At 40.2% G+C, this 15,166-nt stretch overlaps 1 protein-coding gene across 1 annotated transcript in view; it reads left to right on the forward strand.

The window, feature by feature from the left end:
- Nucleotides 1–15,166, forward strand: part of LOC132211347 (probable maltase-glucoamylase 2) — an 85,062-nt gene that overhangs the window by 66,430 nt on the left and 3,466 nt on the right. The window contains exons 37-46 of the mRNA XM_059656066.1: nucleotides 3,344–3,477; nucleotides 3,752–3,786; nucleotides 3,885–4,001; nucleotides 4,570–4,718; nucleotides 4,826–4,910; nucleotides 5,306–5,362; nucleotides 6,258–6,382; nucleotides 9,314–9,402; nucleotides 12,148–12,197; nucleotides 13,756–13,929. Coding sequence (XP_059512049.1) covers nucleotides 3,344–3,477; nucleotides 3,752–3,786; nucleotides 3,885–4,001; nucleotides 4,570–4,718; nucleotides 4,826–4,910; nucleotides 5,306–5,362; nucleotides 6,258–6,382; nucleotides 9,314–9,402; nucleotides 12,148–12,197; nucleotides 13,756–13,929 — 1,015 coding nt within the window. The remainder of the gene's footprint in view (nucleotides 1–3,343; nucleotides 3,478–3,751; nucleotides 3,787–3,884; nucleotides 4,002–4,569; nucleotides 4,719–4,825; nucleotides 4,911–5,305; nucleotides 5,363–6,257; nucleotides 6,383–9,313; nucleotides 9,403–12,147; nucleotides 12,198–13,755; nucleotides 13,930–15,166) is intronic.

Genomic DNA, 15,166 nt, shown 5'->3' on the forward strand with positions numbered 1-15,166 from the left:
TTGTTTAACAGTGTTTCTGTCTAACTCTGTATATTCTCAGTTCCCCTGCAGTTTGTGGCCACTGAATTCTTTAATACCCTCTTTTTTAAAAGTTCTCTTTCAATTCTTAAGCCTGGCTTCCTTGGATACCATTGGATATTATTCAGTATAATTCAGTGATCAGATAATGATCAGTAGGAAAGTTTCCTTTGTCAAAGCAAAACTTTCACTGGACAGTTAAACAGACCAGGAAAACTTTATTGAAGGCTATTACAATAGAGAGAGAGAGAGAGAGAGAGAGAGAGAGAGAGAGAGAGAGAGAGAGAGAAGGAGAAGAAGAAGAAGAAGAAGAAGAAGAAGAAGAAGAAGAAGAAGAAGAAGAAGAAGAAGAACTCAATTTGAACTCAACTTAATTGAAACAAATGTTAGAGAGGTATTTTTGTTTGCTGGTATGTTTTCTTAAAGAATTTTTATCAATTTTTAGAGAGAGGGAGAAAGAGAAACTTCAATGTGAGAGCAGAGCATTGATCTGCTGCCTCCTGCCTGCCCCCTACTGGGATTATGTCCTGACCAGCAATCTTTCAGTGCATGGGAAGATGCTTAACCAACTAAGCCACACCCACCAGAGCTTTTTAAAAGATTTTTTTATTGAAGGTCTTAGAGTTCTTGACAACTGGAGTGAGGCATTCATAGGTCTCCTGTGTTTGCTAATTGGCCTTACTCGAAGGAAAAGTTAATTGAACCTGCTGTCATGACAGGAGGTTTTAAGTTGGAGCAAGGAGACCCTGCTGAAGTTATGCTCCTTGTCACCCTTATAGAGACTCTGGACAGGGCACTGTCTTCCTTGCTGATTACATTTCAAAGGGAGAGTTCCCAGGTCCCTGGGAAAGACTTATTTGGGTTGTAAAACCAGAAAGAGTCTGAGTCTTTTTAAAAGATTTATATCTCAAAGGGTCACAGAAAGAACTTACAGTTAAAATTTTCTAAACTAAATGCTCTAAAGCAGTGGTTCTCAACCTGTGGGTCGCAACCCCTTTGGCGGTCGAATGACCCTTTCACAGGGGTCGCCTAAGACCATCCTGCATATCAGATATTTACATTACGATTCATAACAGTAGCAACATTACAGTTATGAAGTAGCAACAAAAATAATTTTATGGTTGGGTCACAACATGAGGAACTGTATTTAAAGGGCCAGAAGGTTGAGAACCACTGCTCTAAAGGGAGGTCAAGGTCTGGTTCTAGAGTCAAGAAGAAGCCGGCCTAAGGTTTAGTCAAGCTGAGCAAAACGTTAAAGCCATCTTAGTCACCTTAAATGCCTCTGTGTCTTTCACCCTTTTGCCAAGGGCATAAGTGGGCACAGCTTCAGACTTCAGGCAGTTTGTAAGACAGCGTTACCTTTCACTGCCTGTTTGAATGCAGCCAGAAGTTAAGTCACTGGAAACTTCTCCTTTCCTGGTTCTTTCTTGGGCATGTACTACGCAGTCTTTACGATCCCCAGGAATATGGAGGAACTTGACAAAGTTCTCTGTGGTGGTGGTGGACACGCTGGCTTCTCCATCCAGCCCTGCTGCTGGCGATGTAGGCTGATTCCCCACGACCTCGTCCTTTTTCTGGCTCACATGTGGCTCAATAAACCTTGTTTTCAGAAAAGCTTTTGGCTGTGAACTTTTGTTGTTGTTGTTGATTGTTTGTTTGTTTTTAAACAGTTTCTAATTCTCCAGGATTTACTTTTAAATTACCAGCCAAGCCTTTGTTTGCCCCAACTGAAACCACAGCCTGAGCACCTGTGATGTTGCCAGAAAATTGTTACTGTTTTAGTAATTCCCTGTGTGTGGGTGTTTTCTCTCTCTGCTGAGTTGAGCTCCAAGTCTAATCAAATAGCCACCATACCCTGGGAAGAGGGATTTCCCAGGGGACTGGAAGTTAGAAATAAACATTTTATTGTGCAGTGGGGATGGAGCTTTTAACAAAGCTTCAAAAAAGGTCAGACCTCTCATTATGCTGCAAGACTGCTGACTTTTGGTGCCACTGAGCTAGAGAAGGGTTGGGCTACAAATAGACCAAGTTAAAATCCCATATAACTCACTGTCTTGCCAAGATTTAGTAGCTTCTCCTGGAGAGATGATTTTTCACTTCTTTCTGTGTCTGGTTAATTTCTAGAGTTCTGAAATGGTCAATAGCAAAGTTGTTCGCATCATCCACATCCATCCATCCTTACTGTACATCCCTGCCTTATGTCAGGCATTTTTTATCTCTCACTCAGACATGTGCACACACGCACACAATCTCCGTCCATTTTGGGATCCACTGTGGTGTGAAATATTGGAAGTTACCTAAATGGGTCCGTTTCCACAACAATAGCTGGCTTCTTTTCCTGACATCATTTATTGAATCACTCATCTGTGTCTATTGATTTGCAGTGCTGCATTCAGCAAATATTTGTGTTGCCTCATATACCAGTATCTGTTAATTGACTTTCTCTTTTGTTCCACTGATTTTTTCTCTCACACGTTTGTATTTTCTGACTAAGGCTGCAGGCGAAGATCCACTTTCAATCAACAAATACTTAAACATCTTTTCTATATATTTGCTTCTGTGTGCAAAATTGATTCTGCTTTTTGAGGAGTTGCATGGGAGAGTGAATATTACCAAAAAAGCTATAGTCATATATACTTTTATTTGGATCCCAAATCTGTCTTCTTGCTGTTTAAGTGACTTTTGACTAATTATCTAACTTCTCTGAGCCTCAGTTTCCAAACAGTACAAAATGGTAAAAGGAACCTTTCTTGTGAGGTAGTACAACAGTACACATGAAAGTAACCAATATAATACCTGGAATAGAGTAATTGTTCCATAATTACATCGGTCCTACCCCCTTTCCCTACTCCCATATGGACAGCTAGTTAACTAGATTTTTAAAAGTTTTTTTTAAAATTGATTTTTAGAGGGAGAGGAAGGGAACAAAACATTGATCAACTGCCTCCTGCATGCCTCCTACTGGGGATTGAGGCCGAAACCCAGGCATGTGCCCTGATCAGGACTGGAATTGAAAAGGCAACCTCACAGTGCATGGATAATGCCCAACCAACAGAGCCACATTGGCCAGTGCTAGATTTTCTTTTAAGAAAGGAAATTTACATTTTAGGTGATGCCATATCTCCAATTGTCTGGTTCTGAAGTTCACTGGGACTCTTAGCATCGCTATTAAACAGCAGATGCTTTCAGGGAAGAAGTTCTCTGGCTAAAATTGAGCCCCGTTGCCGCCTCATGCTCCAGGCTGAAGCTAGGCTCCTTAATGAAGTTCCATGGATGTCAATCCTCAAATTCACCTTCTTCCCCTTCTTTGTTCCCCTCCAACCAGAGCTGTGCAGGAGGTGACGCATCAGCGAGGGATCGTCATTACCCGCTCCACGTTCCCTTCTTCTGGCAGCTGGGCAGGACACTGGCTGGGAGACAACACAGCTGCATGGGACCAGCTGAGGAAGTCTATCATTGGTGTGTGGCTTATCCCAGGGGCTTCTGCTGGTGGGGAAGAGCCTGGGGATATTTGCTCCTCATCTGCATGGGTTGTGTCTAATCATCATGCTTATAGACAGTGTGATCAACAGGTGCTGAGTTCTCTATTGGTGTGTGTTTTAATCTATACCCATCTTTTTATTTGTTCATCATGACTGGCCCAAGGCTTTCAAATGGGGGGCAGAAGAGACAGGGCAAACCTACCCTCCCAAAGGACTGCTTAGTCCAACACAGCTATATCTTCTCATTGCAGGCATGATGGAGTTCAGTCTCTTTGGAATACCTTATGTAAGTCATATTGGGGCCATTACTAATGACCCAGTCAGATTCAGTGTGTCTGCACCTACAATAGTCTCACCTCTTGCCCTGATTTTGCATCTTCTCAGACAGGAGCAAATATCTGTGGATTCTTGGGAAATGCTGAATATGAGATGTGTCTTCGCTGGATGCAACTGGGGGCATTTTATCCATTTTCCAGGAACCACAACACCATCGGGACAAGGGTGAGGCAGCAGTTTATGCCCCAGGTGTTTTGTGTCCTCAAATCACAACTTTCTTTTTAATGCTCAAAAGTATCATAATTATTGTTGAGAAAACTCATAAAAATCAACAGAATCTCCATTTCTTAAGAAAACCCACAGAGTTAATAAAAAAAAACTATGATTACCAATGATTTTCAAGAATATACTTTTCCTCATCTTTTGGTGGAAGAGTTGATAGTGCCCCATGGTGCTGAAATAAAAGAAATTTCCTTTCCCTTTAAAAATAGTGAGTATTTTGCTCAAATCCATCCAAGATAGGTTAGTACCTCATAGAGACCCATCTCTCTACACATGTGCAGGGTCAAGACTAGACCTGAGCAGGAGACTAAGGAGCCCATGATAGAGAGGAAGAAGCAGGACACTCTAGTTTATTAAGGTGGTGGGAGTGGGGGAAAGGATAGGCTAGAAATGAAAGGAGAAATGGTGTGTAGCCTAACCATGGGACATGTGCCTTCAGGTACTTTTCTGATACCATTAGGATAGAGTAAAAAAGAGGTGATCTGTGTGATATGCTCCTTTGTCCCCTTAGAGACAAGATCCTGTGGCCTGGAATTCAACCTTTCAGACGTACTCAAGAAAAGTCCTCCAGACCAGATACACCCTGCTGCCTTACCTCTATACTCTGATGCACAAAGCTCACGTTGAGGGCAGTACTGTTGTCCGCCCTCTCCTCCATGAGTGAGTAGAGCCTGTTTCCCCAAGCAGCAGGTCTGGGCATGTTATATGAATAATCCTCTGCAACAGTCATAACAATCTGAGTAGACATTTTATGCCTGTTTTTTAAGGTTTAGAGAAGATAGGACAACGTGGGATATAGACCGTCAGTTCATGCTGGGCCCTGCCATCTTAATCAGCCCCGTGCTGACAAGTGTGAGTTCCCACCATAGATCATAGACCCTCCAATCTCATATAGGAAACAGGAAGGGCATTTGAAAGATCATCTTGTTCAGCTCACTACTTCTAGAATATTTCGGGGAAATCCTTTTCTTTTTTTGAGGTCTTTGTTAATGAAAACTTAACATCTTCAATTAACTTCTTGTTTTAATGTCTTGTCACCTTGCATCCTTATAAAGTTGACCTTTTTTTAAAAAAAAATATTTTTCTGTGTGTTTGAAATGAATTTCCTGGGATCTTTCTTAATAAAATCACCCAAACTCTTAAAATCATTAGTGAAATTCCCATTTTTATGTTAATTCTACAGATTTTTAAAAATTAAAGTGACATTATTGAGATATTTGTAATGACCTGTTGGTTTTCTGTTTCAGAACACGTTTGAGGTCCATGCTTATTTCCCCAGAGCCCGTTGGTATGACTACAGCATGGTAAGAACTAACATGTTTTGTGAAGAACCAGGTTGGTCTATGCAGGTTAGGAAGTTGTCTCCTGAATTCCAGGCACCGATTTTATAAAGCAATAATTTTCAACTTTTCAGTCCTGCAAGATTTCTTTAAATAAAAGTGCCCATAAAATGCCCTGGCAGGTGTGGTACACGGTATTGTCCCATGTGCCGAAAAGTTGCTGGTTCAATTCTTGGTCAGGGCACATGCCCGAGTAGAGGGCTCCCCCAGTTGGGGGTGTGTGGGAGGCAGCCAATCAATGTTCCTCTCTCACATTTATGTCTTTCTTTCTTTCTTTCTTTCTTTCTTTCTTTCTTTCTTTCTTTCTTTCTTTCTTTCTTTCTTTCTTTCTTTCTTTCTTTCTTTCTTTCTTTCTTTCTTTCTCTCTCTCAAAAAAAATCAATAAAAAATATCCACAAAAGCTTAACTAGGTAAAATCTGCTACCCATATCACATTGTGTTCTCCCCCACACCCTACCTTTTCTGGAGAATAAAGAGAAAAGACTAGATTTCCAGAGTTTTCAGCAAAGCTGAAAATCAGAGATTTTCTTTTTCGATTTGCAGTATTTTTAAAAAAATATGTTTTATTGATTTTTTACAGAGGAAGGGAGAGGTATAGAGAGTTAGAAACATCAACCAGCTGCCTCCTGCACACTCCCTACTGGGGATATGCCTGCAACCATGCCCTTGACTGGAATTGAACCTGGGACCTTTCAGTCCACAGGCCAACACTATCCACTGAGCCAAACCGGTTAGGGCTCAATTTGCAGTATTTTGATAACTTTCCAAAAACACTTCCTTGGAAAGAAAGCACTTGTTGTATAGCATGAATTCATTTCATCCATCTATTATAGATGCTTGCCTGCATTCTCCATTCTAGGAATCTGGCAATACATCGACAGGTGAGTGGAGAATCCTGGAGGCTCCCCTTGACCACATCAACCTTCATATCAGAGGAGGCTACATCTTGCCTTGGCAGGAAGCTGCAATGAACACTCACTCCAGGTAAGAGAGAGAGGCAGAGTCTGATGGCCTCACTTTGACACAGTGAGGCAGCCTCATGGGGGCTGGCCACCTCAACTGGGGCTCTGTGGATAAAATCCAAATCACAGGCAGTTTCACTGCTTTGGTTCTGTGAGTGCCTTCTGAGTGGGACCTGGGGTAGGATGAGTTCATGAAGTTAGGCTTGGGGAGATCATTTATCTGTAGCGCTACATCAGAGGTCCAGGACAAAAATTTGGTGGGGCAGCAGCATATACTTCTTTCTATACTATTACAAAATTGAGAAATATTGATGAGCTCTTTGATTTGTGATGGCTATACAGGGATTTAGTACTCACTCCCATTCAGCTTGGGTTGACCTAGAAGAGATTTTATATATACATGAAATAATAAAAGCGTAATATGCTGATTAGATGGGACAGCCAAACGACCTTCCGGACGTCATTTCGGACGTCCTTCTGGACAAAGCCGCAGCAGCAGGGGCTGAGGCAGAGGCAGTTAGGGGTGATCAAGCAGGCAGGCAAGCAGTTAGGGGCAATCAGGCAGGAAGGCAGAGTGGTTAGGGGCAATCAGGCAGGCAGGTGAGTGGTTGGGGTGATCAGGCAGACAGGCGAGCAATTAGGGTCAATAAGGCAGGCAGGCAGAGCAGTTAGGGGCAATCAGGCAGGTAGGCAGGTGTGCAGTTAGGAGCCAGCAGTCCCGGATTGTGAGAAGGATGTCCAAGTGCCAGTTTAGGCCAAGTGCCGATTGGGCCTAAACTGGCAGCCAGACATCCTCCGAGGGGTCCCAGATTGAGAGAGGGTGCAGGCTGGGCTGATGGACACCCCCTCCATGCATGAATTTTGTGCATTGGCCCCCCTCACCTCTCTCTCTCTCTATCCTATCTAATAATAGACAAACATGGTAATTAACCATACCTCTGACACGCTTCCCATTGGCTAATCATGGCGATATGCAAATTAACTGCCAACCAAGGTGGCGGCCGGCAGCCAAGCAGCTGAAGCGAACAGGAGCTTGCTTGCTCCAGTGATGGAGGAAGCCAAGGTTCCCCGCCTGCCGCTGCCCAGCTCTGAGCTGCACTCTAAGCAACTACGTTGCAATTATAGAAGATAAACAATCCCCAGAAACCTGCTTTCAGCCAGCCAAGCCTCAGAGCTGGAGTTGCAACAGTGTTTCAATTATAGAAACTAAACAAGGCCCAGATACCTGCTTTCAGCAGCCAAGGTCTCAGAGCTGGAGCCGAGCCTCAGAGTTAAAGCCAGCTCTCAGCTCCAGTGACAGCCATAGAAGGTAAATAAGTCCCAGAATAAAAAAAAGAAAAAAGAAAAAAAGGAGAGGCTGGGAGCTTCAGTCATCCGCCAGCCTGAAAACGGCCCTCAGCCCCTCACCCAGACTGGCCAGGCACCCCAGTGGGGACCCCCACCCTGAAGGGGGTGTGACCAGCTGCAAACAGCCATCATCCCCTCATCCAGGCTGGCCAGGCACCCGGGCAGGACCCCCACCCTGATCCGGGACACCCTTCAGGGCAAACCAGCCGGCCCCTACCTGTGCACCAGGCCTCTATCCTATATAGTAACAGGGTAATATGCAAACTGACCCTAACAGCAGAAAGACAGGGAATGACTGGTCACTATGACACACACTGACCACCAGGGGGCAGACGCTCAATGCAGGAGCTGCCCTCTGGTGGTCAGTGTGCTCCCACATGGGGGAGCTCTGCTCAGCCAGAAGCCAGGCTGATGGCTGCCAGTACAGCGGTGGTGGTGGGAGCCTCTCCTGCCTCCTCAGCAGTGCTAAGGATGTCCGACTGCAGTTTAGGCTTGCTCCCCACTGGCAAGTGGACATCCCCTGAGGGCTGCCGGGCTGCCAGAGGGATGTCTGATTGCCATCTTAGGCCCAATCCCCTGAGGAGTGGGCCTAAGCCAGTAGGTGGTCATCCCCTGAGGGGTCCCAGACTGCAAGAGGGCACAGGCCGGGCTGAGGGTCCCCCTCCCCCCTGAGTGCACAAATTTTTGTGTACTGGGCCTCATATATATATAATACATACATATCATATCATATATTAAGAAGAACCTGTTATATCAAGAGAGTCAACTCAAAAGGAGAGAAGTTAACTTTAAATCTTGTGCAAAGCATGGTTTTATATGAAAGAGGGCTTTGAGCTGAGTTTGGATAATAAATAGGATTTGAGTGTTTGAAAATGAGGGAAAGAGATATTCTGAGAGAATTAAAGAACTGAAGTTGAAACATTAAAAGAGAGGGATAAAATAAATAAAGTTCAAACAGGTTAGGATGAGGTCATGGAGAATTATGAATGCTAGGATAAGTATGCTGCATTTTATTCTGCAGCAATATGGAAGCTACTGAAGGATGTGTTTTGTTTTTATTTTATTTGGGGCAGGGTGTCTTCTTTCTATAAAGAAGTAGTTTCGCCCTAGCCGGTTTGGCTCAGTGGATAGAGCATCAGCCTGCAGACTGAAAAGTCCCAGGTTCAATTCCAGTCAAGGGCACATGTCTGGGTTGCGAGCTCGATCACCAGTAGGGGGAGTGCAGGAGGCAGCCAATCAATGATTCTCTCTCATCATTGATGTTTCTATCTCTCTCTCTCCCTCTCCCTTCCTCTCTGAAATCAATAAAAATGTATTTTAAAAAAGTAGTTTCTTATCATATTACTTATAATATGTATATGAGTAAAGGATATGTATTTAACTTTTGAAAGTTGAAGTTTTGCCACATATTTTATTAAATTTTAAATATTTTCCCACTAGCTTTTAATTATTTTGTATTTTATCTCATATTATGTACTTATGGAGCTTTCTGTGCATTTTAAAGCTATTATCTTATTTTCCTGGATTAATCATATTTTTCAATAGAATCTGTCATTTATTTGTATAGCTAAAAATCTAGAGAAAAATAACTTTTTTTTTTTCATAGTCGACAACTATTTATGGGATTGATTGTTGCTTTGGATGACAATGGGAAAGCTGAAGGTCAGATGTTCTGGGATGATGGACAAAGCATTGGTGAGTTTAGACTTTCCAAGGTCCCCATACATCATTCAGAAAAATCACATTCTAGAGGCTCAGGATATAATTGGAATTAACTGAAAATCTATCTATTTTTGCTACTGTTAATAAAGTAAGAGCATTGCTTGAGCTTTTTGTGTTATAATAAAAAATATTGCTAAATCTAAGGTCACAAAGATTTACCCTTTTTTGTTTTCTAAGAGTTTCATATTTTAAGCTCTTATATTTAGGTCCTTGAACCATTTTGTGTTAATTTTTGTATATGGTGTGAGGCAGGGGCTCCAACTTTGTTCTTTGCATGTGGATATTGAGTTGTTCCAGTCTTTTTGTGAAAAGATTTTTCTTTCACCATTGAATTCTTTTGGTACCCTTGTTGAAAATCAATTTACTTTAAATGTGAAGGTATATTTACATAATTGAGGACACAGTTTCACATTTAAAAGATACATAATCTTTTTAATTCATTCATTCTTATGCCAGTACCACTCTGTCTTGAGACAGTTACTTTGAAGTGAGTTTTGAAATTAGGAAATCAACTTTCCTCTTTTTCAAGAAAATGCTTTTTTAAAAGCAGGTTTCCTCTACCTCAATAGAATTGACATTTTAAGCTATATAATTTATTGTTGCTGGTGGTGGCTGGGCTATTACTTTAAAATGTTTAGCAGCATCCCCACCCTGTACCCACTAGATGCCAAAAGCACTCCCCTTTTGTAACAACCAAACATGTCTCTAGATATTGCCAAATGTTCCACCAGCAAAATCACTGCTAGTGTGTTATGGAAATCTGGAGTCTTTTTCTACAGCTTGAGCTGATTAGGACTAGATGATGTCATAGTGGGTTAATAACAACACAGTTAGGGTATGAAATCAGCCCCCTATGAACAATATATTCAGAGGAAAACCAATTTCCTATAAAATTTTAGGTTTCTACAACAAATATGTTTCAATCTCAAGGTTAAAAATCACTAGTTCCGCCGAAACCGGTTTGGCTCAGTGGATAGAGCGTCGGCCTGCGGATTGAGGGGTCCCGGGTTCGATTCCGGTCAGGGGCATGTGTCTGGGTTGCGGGCATGTCCCCAGTGGGAGATGTGCAGGAGGCGGCTGATCGATGTTTCTCTCTCATCGATGTTTCTGGCTCTCTATCTCTCTCCCTTCCTCTCTGTAAAAAATCAATAAAATATATTAAAAAAAAAAAATTTAAAAATCACTAGTTCCTGCAAGTTCTAAGCTTTTCAACTTCTATAGAGAAGCTCTTTGCTTCACCAAACAGACTTCTAAATTCAAATTTAAAGTAGCAAGATACAGTGTAAGTATACATTTGATTGGAATTTTCTGTTAACAGGTTTGTAACTATTTGTTAAACTTTTTCTTACTTACGTAAGATTTAATAGCTAGTTCAAGGATTATTTTAAACCCCCCATATTAAGAGAATCCAATCCTTTAAAAATTCTTTAAAACTGCTAAAAGAGTCTATAATATTTACTTAGGGTACATATTCTAGCCAAGACCAAATTTAAAAATAGGGTTTCATAATTGTTTGTTTCACTAAGAGTTGGGGTAATTTAGAAAACAAAGAAGAGGCTTTGTCGGTTCAGGGAGAGAATATGTTGTAATAACAGTAAGAGATGGAATGTTGACAAGGGCCAAGATAAGAACATGATGTGAAACTGACTTTTACAAAATAGGAGGTATAGAAGCCACATGATGAGGATGAGTAAAGTGGACATCAACTGGGAAATATTTCAAGGAGATGTGTGGGCAAGAGATCATATGGAGAGATATTTAGATTTGATATACCATGTCACTATCACTGGTGACTTTGAAAGGTCCAATTCAATGAAAAAAGGAAATAGGAGCTGAAGTGTAGGAGATGTAGGATTGGATTATGAGTTGAGTACACAGACATAACAAGCAGAGGCTACCTTTTTTGAGACGTGGGCACTAGAAAGGAGATATGATAACTTGATGTAGAGAGAATCAAGTTAAGGATTTGTCAGAATGAAGTGCTCTGGAGTATAATTGGAGCTTGGAGGAGCAAGGAGAATATGGAGAAGAACTGGTGGAGTAATTCCTGGGAGGCAAGAGGGCTTGAGATATAGAATGCTATGGAAGGATGAGCTAAGAGTAGAGACAGAATAATAAAGATGAAGATTACAATAACTGATGATGATATTGAAAAATAAATTTTGAATATTTATTATGCACAAGCAACATGTTCTGTTCTTTATTGCCATGAGTTAGTCCTATTTTTTGTCTTCATTTTATGGTTGATAAAATGTTAAGTGACTTGCCTGAGATTGCACAACTACTAAGTGCAAGAGTGGGGAATTGAACCCATGCCAATCTGACTTGAGAGTCTGAATTCCTAACTGCTCTCCTCTGCTTATCATCATATCCATGTGAGCTCTCATGGCTATGTGCTTGCTATGTTGGCACAGAAAACAACTGATCAGTAGCCTTCACATTTTTTCACCTATGATAGAAGACCTTAGTTCAACCCAGGTTCTTTGGTCTTTGCAACCTCCTGACCCTTACCTCAAAACACTCTCTTTCATATGCACATCCCCACACCAACTTAGAGTGAAATATTCCCTCAGCTCCTGTTTTTAGTGCTCCTCAGAGAATTCAAGATTATCCTGATCAGTAATTGTGATCCCGTTGAGGCATTTTCTGACTCCATGTAAGATTATCTGCAGCAGTTGAAGTAACGAATAGTTGTTTAATCTATTTTCTTGGTTGCAGATACCTATGAAAAAGGAAACTATTTTTTGGCAAACTTTACAGCAAGTCAGGTAAGACTTTTAAAATTGAATTGTATAAATCCTCTTCCAGTTAGCTACAGATTAAGCATTATTCATTAAATGTATGGATATAATATCCCATGTCTTAATAGGAAGACCTTCCTTCCTTTATAAATCAGGTCTGTTGACATTAAAATAAGGAAGAAACAGTCCTTATTTTGATAATTATTCAATATACTATCACTCTATAAAAAGAAACTTGTCATTCATATTATACTGTGGGGAGGAGAGAGGTGAGTCCTTATATGTATAACATGTTTCCTGGGATTGAGACAGCATTTTCTGGCTAATAAAATTTTGAAGGATAAATGCTACATCTGCTACTCATTGCACAACAAACAACCCCAAAACTTAAGCAGTATGTAACAATAAATACTTATTTAGCTCATGAGTTTATAATGTTCAGTGGATCTGGGCTGGAGTTGGCTAATCTTGGCTGGCTTACCTAGATCTGCAATCAGTTGTGGTACTGTTAGGCTGCTTGGATGATCCTGGCTGTATTCACTAACATACCTTGGGATCATATGGCTCTTGAGTGATCTAAAATGGCCTTATGGGCAAGTCTGGGCATGACCTTTCATGATTGTAAAAAAGGGGAAAAACAGAAATGCCTGAGAACTTCTTAAAATCTCCATTTGCTTCAAGTTGACTAATATCCCATTAGTAAGTCACATGACCAAACCCAGACACAAGGTAGGATAGAATGCCCCACCAGAGCAGGAGTGTATTACAAAATTATATGGAAAATGGTATGGATAAGGAGGGGTAAATAATTTGAGACAGTGATTCCATCAATCTACCATGCATGTTTTATTATTCCATGGATAACCTACAAAATTCTAATTAGAGTAGGAAGATCATTTTATGTCAAACCTGGAACCTTCTTTCATTTGTTCCCCATTGATTTGAACTAAGGAATAGTATAACACAAACCTATTGTGTCTCTTATACATAATTAGAGGCCTGATGCACAAAATTCATGAAAGAGTAGGCCTTCCTTCCCCTTGCTGCTGGCACTGGCTTCCCTCTGGCACCTGGGACCTGGGATTCCCTCCGGCACCCAGGAACTGGGCTTCCCTCACAGCCCCAGCTTCATCCAGAAGGTCATTGGGAAGGATGTCTGATCTAATTAGCATATTACGCTTTTATTACTATAGATAGTGCTTCAAGTATGTGACAATGTCTGACATATATCCTTTCTGTTCTCTCTTCTTGGAATCATAACTTCCAGGGAAACTTCCTCTATTTTGTGTTTAAACTAGTTTTCAGATCTGATTATTCTGTTGGACCAATTAGTATAGATTTGTCTTAAAACATGTTACCTAGGATGGAGAGACTATCTTAGACCTGCACTATTCAATATGATAGCTACAATAATATTGGATATCATCAAATTACTGTAGCTGGTACTCAGAAAGTAGTCCTCATGAAATGTTTAATTAAAAATAAACAGCAAACCAGTACAATAGTAATTTGAGGCTTAACATTTTAATATGGAATATAGGCAATCAACAGATATATGTTTTTTATTTTTATATATTTCTTATAGAACATATTGCAAATCCAGACCATGCACAATAAGTATTTGAATGAGTCAAATGAGCTGAAAGTTGGATATATTAAAATCTGGGGGATTCATTCCACTTATGTGACACAAGTCAATGTCACCTATAACAACGAGCAATTCACGACAATGAATTTCACGAGTGACCCCTACAATCAGGTATGTCTCAAAGGAATGTTGTTATGTCATAAATTAATTTTATTCTGCAAAGTTACCACCACTATTATTATCAGTTATATTTACTTATATTTGAAAGGTTATAGATATATACAATAGATATGTTCCAGAAAAGTTGCAACTATTAAATTATATTATAAAATATAAAATATTAGTGGTCCTCCCCAGTGTAATCAAGGGAGCAATGATCAATGGTGTGATGAAATCCTTTCCATTGGTTTCCCAAAGAAACTATGCTACGTGTTAAGTTTGGGTTCCCAGGCTAGTATAACAAAACCTATGTCTGTGGCAGAGGCTCAAACAAAGAAAAGAGTTATCTAATAAAATTGTTATTGGAAATTTTTCTCCCTTCTTCCTGAAATTACTCACATCCTTGGTCAAATCAATAGATCTCATAAGTTGGTGAAAATTGGCAGAAAATTGGTGGTAATCATAAAAATGAATATATGCTACCTGTGATGTGAGATCAATTATTTGGTTAATGGCCACAGCCAACTAATTGAAGACAGATTACAAGTAGAGTTATTACGAGTAACAGCAGAAGGAAAAGTATCCCACTTTTGAACACTAGATCTATCATAAATATGGATTCAGTAACTCATAGGGAGTGGTTTAGAAAGGTAAAAATGGATTATTCTTGTTTTCTAAATGATAAAAAGAGTGTCCTGCTGGTACTTGAATTTTGGACAATGACCCTCTGAACATTCAAACAGATCCTCTTTCTCCAATCTCATTAATTTTTTTTAAGTCACTAAGAATTGATTTTTTAAATAATTTTGTTTATTTTCAATTACAGTTTACATACATTATTATATTAGTTTCAGGTGTACACTTTAGTGATTAGACATTACATAACTTAGTAAGTGATCATTCCAATAATCTTACACCCATCTGACACCATACACAGTTATTGACTATATTCCCTATGCTATATTTTATATCATTTAGTTCTCTACTTCAGAACATTTTTCCTGAACTATTGATCTCAAAACCACCCTTTGCAAGTAAATACTTACAGTTAAGACTGATACAGAAGATTTTTGAACACTTTCTTTTGGGGAAAGTTTGTAGCATATCAGATGCGCATTTGTTAAGTGCTGGTCTCAACCTATCAATAACCAAGGTTGTGGCTGGACCAGCTCATGTGGTTCTTATTATGAGTAAAAGATGTTTTTCAGCAATAATCATCAGGAAACTTTGAAAAGATACAAGCTTATAA

This window comes from Myotis daubentonii, chromosome 10, assembly GCF_963259705.1.
Source record: "Myotis daubentonii chromosome 10, mMyoDau2.1, whole genome shotgun sequence".
In the NCBI taxonomy this organism is placed as follows: Eukaryota; Metazoa; Chordata; class Mammalia; order Chiroptera; family Vespertilionidae; genus Myotis; species Myotis daubentonii.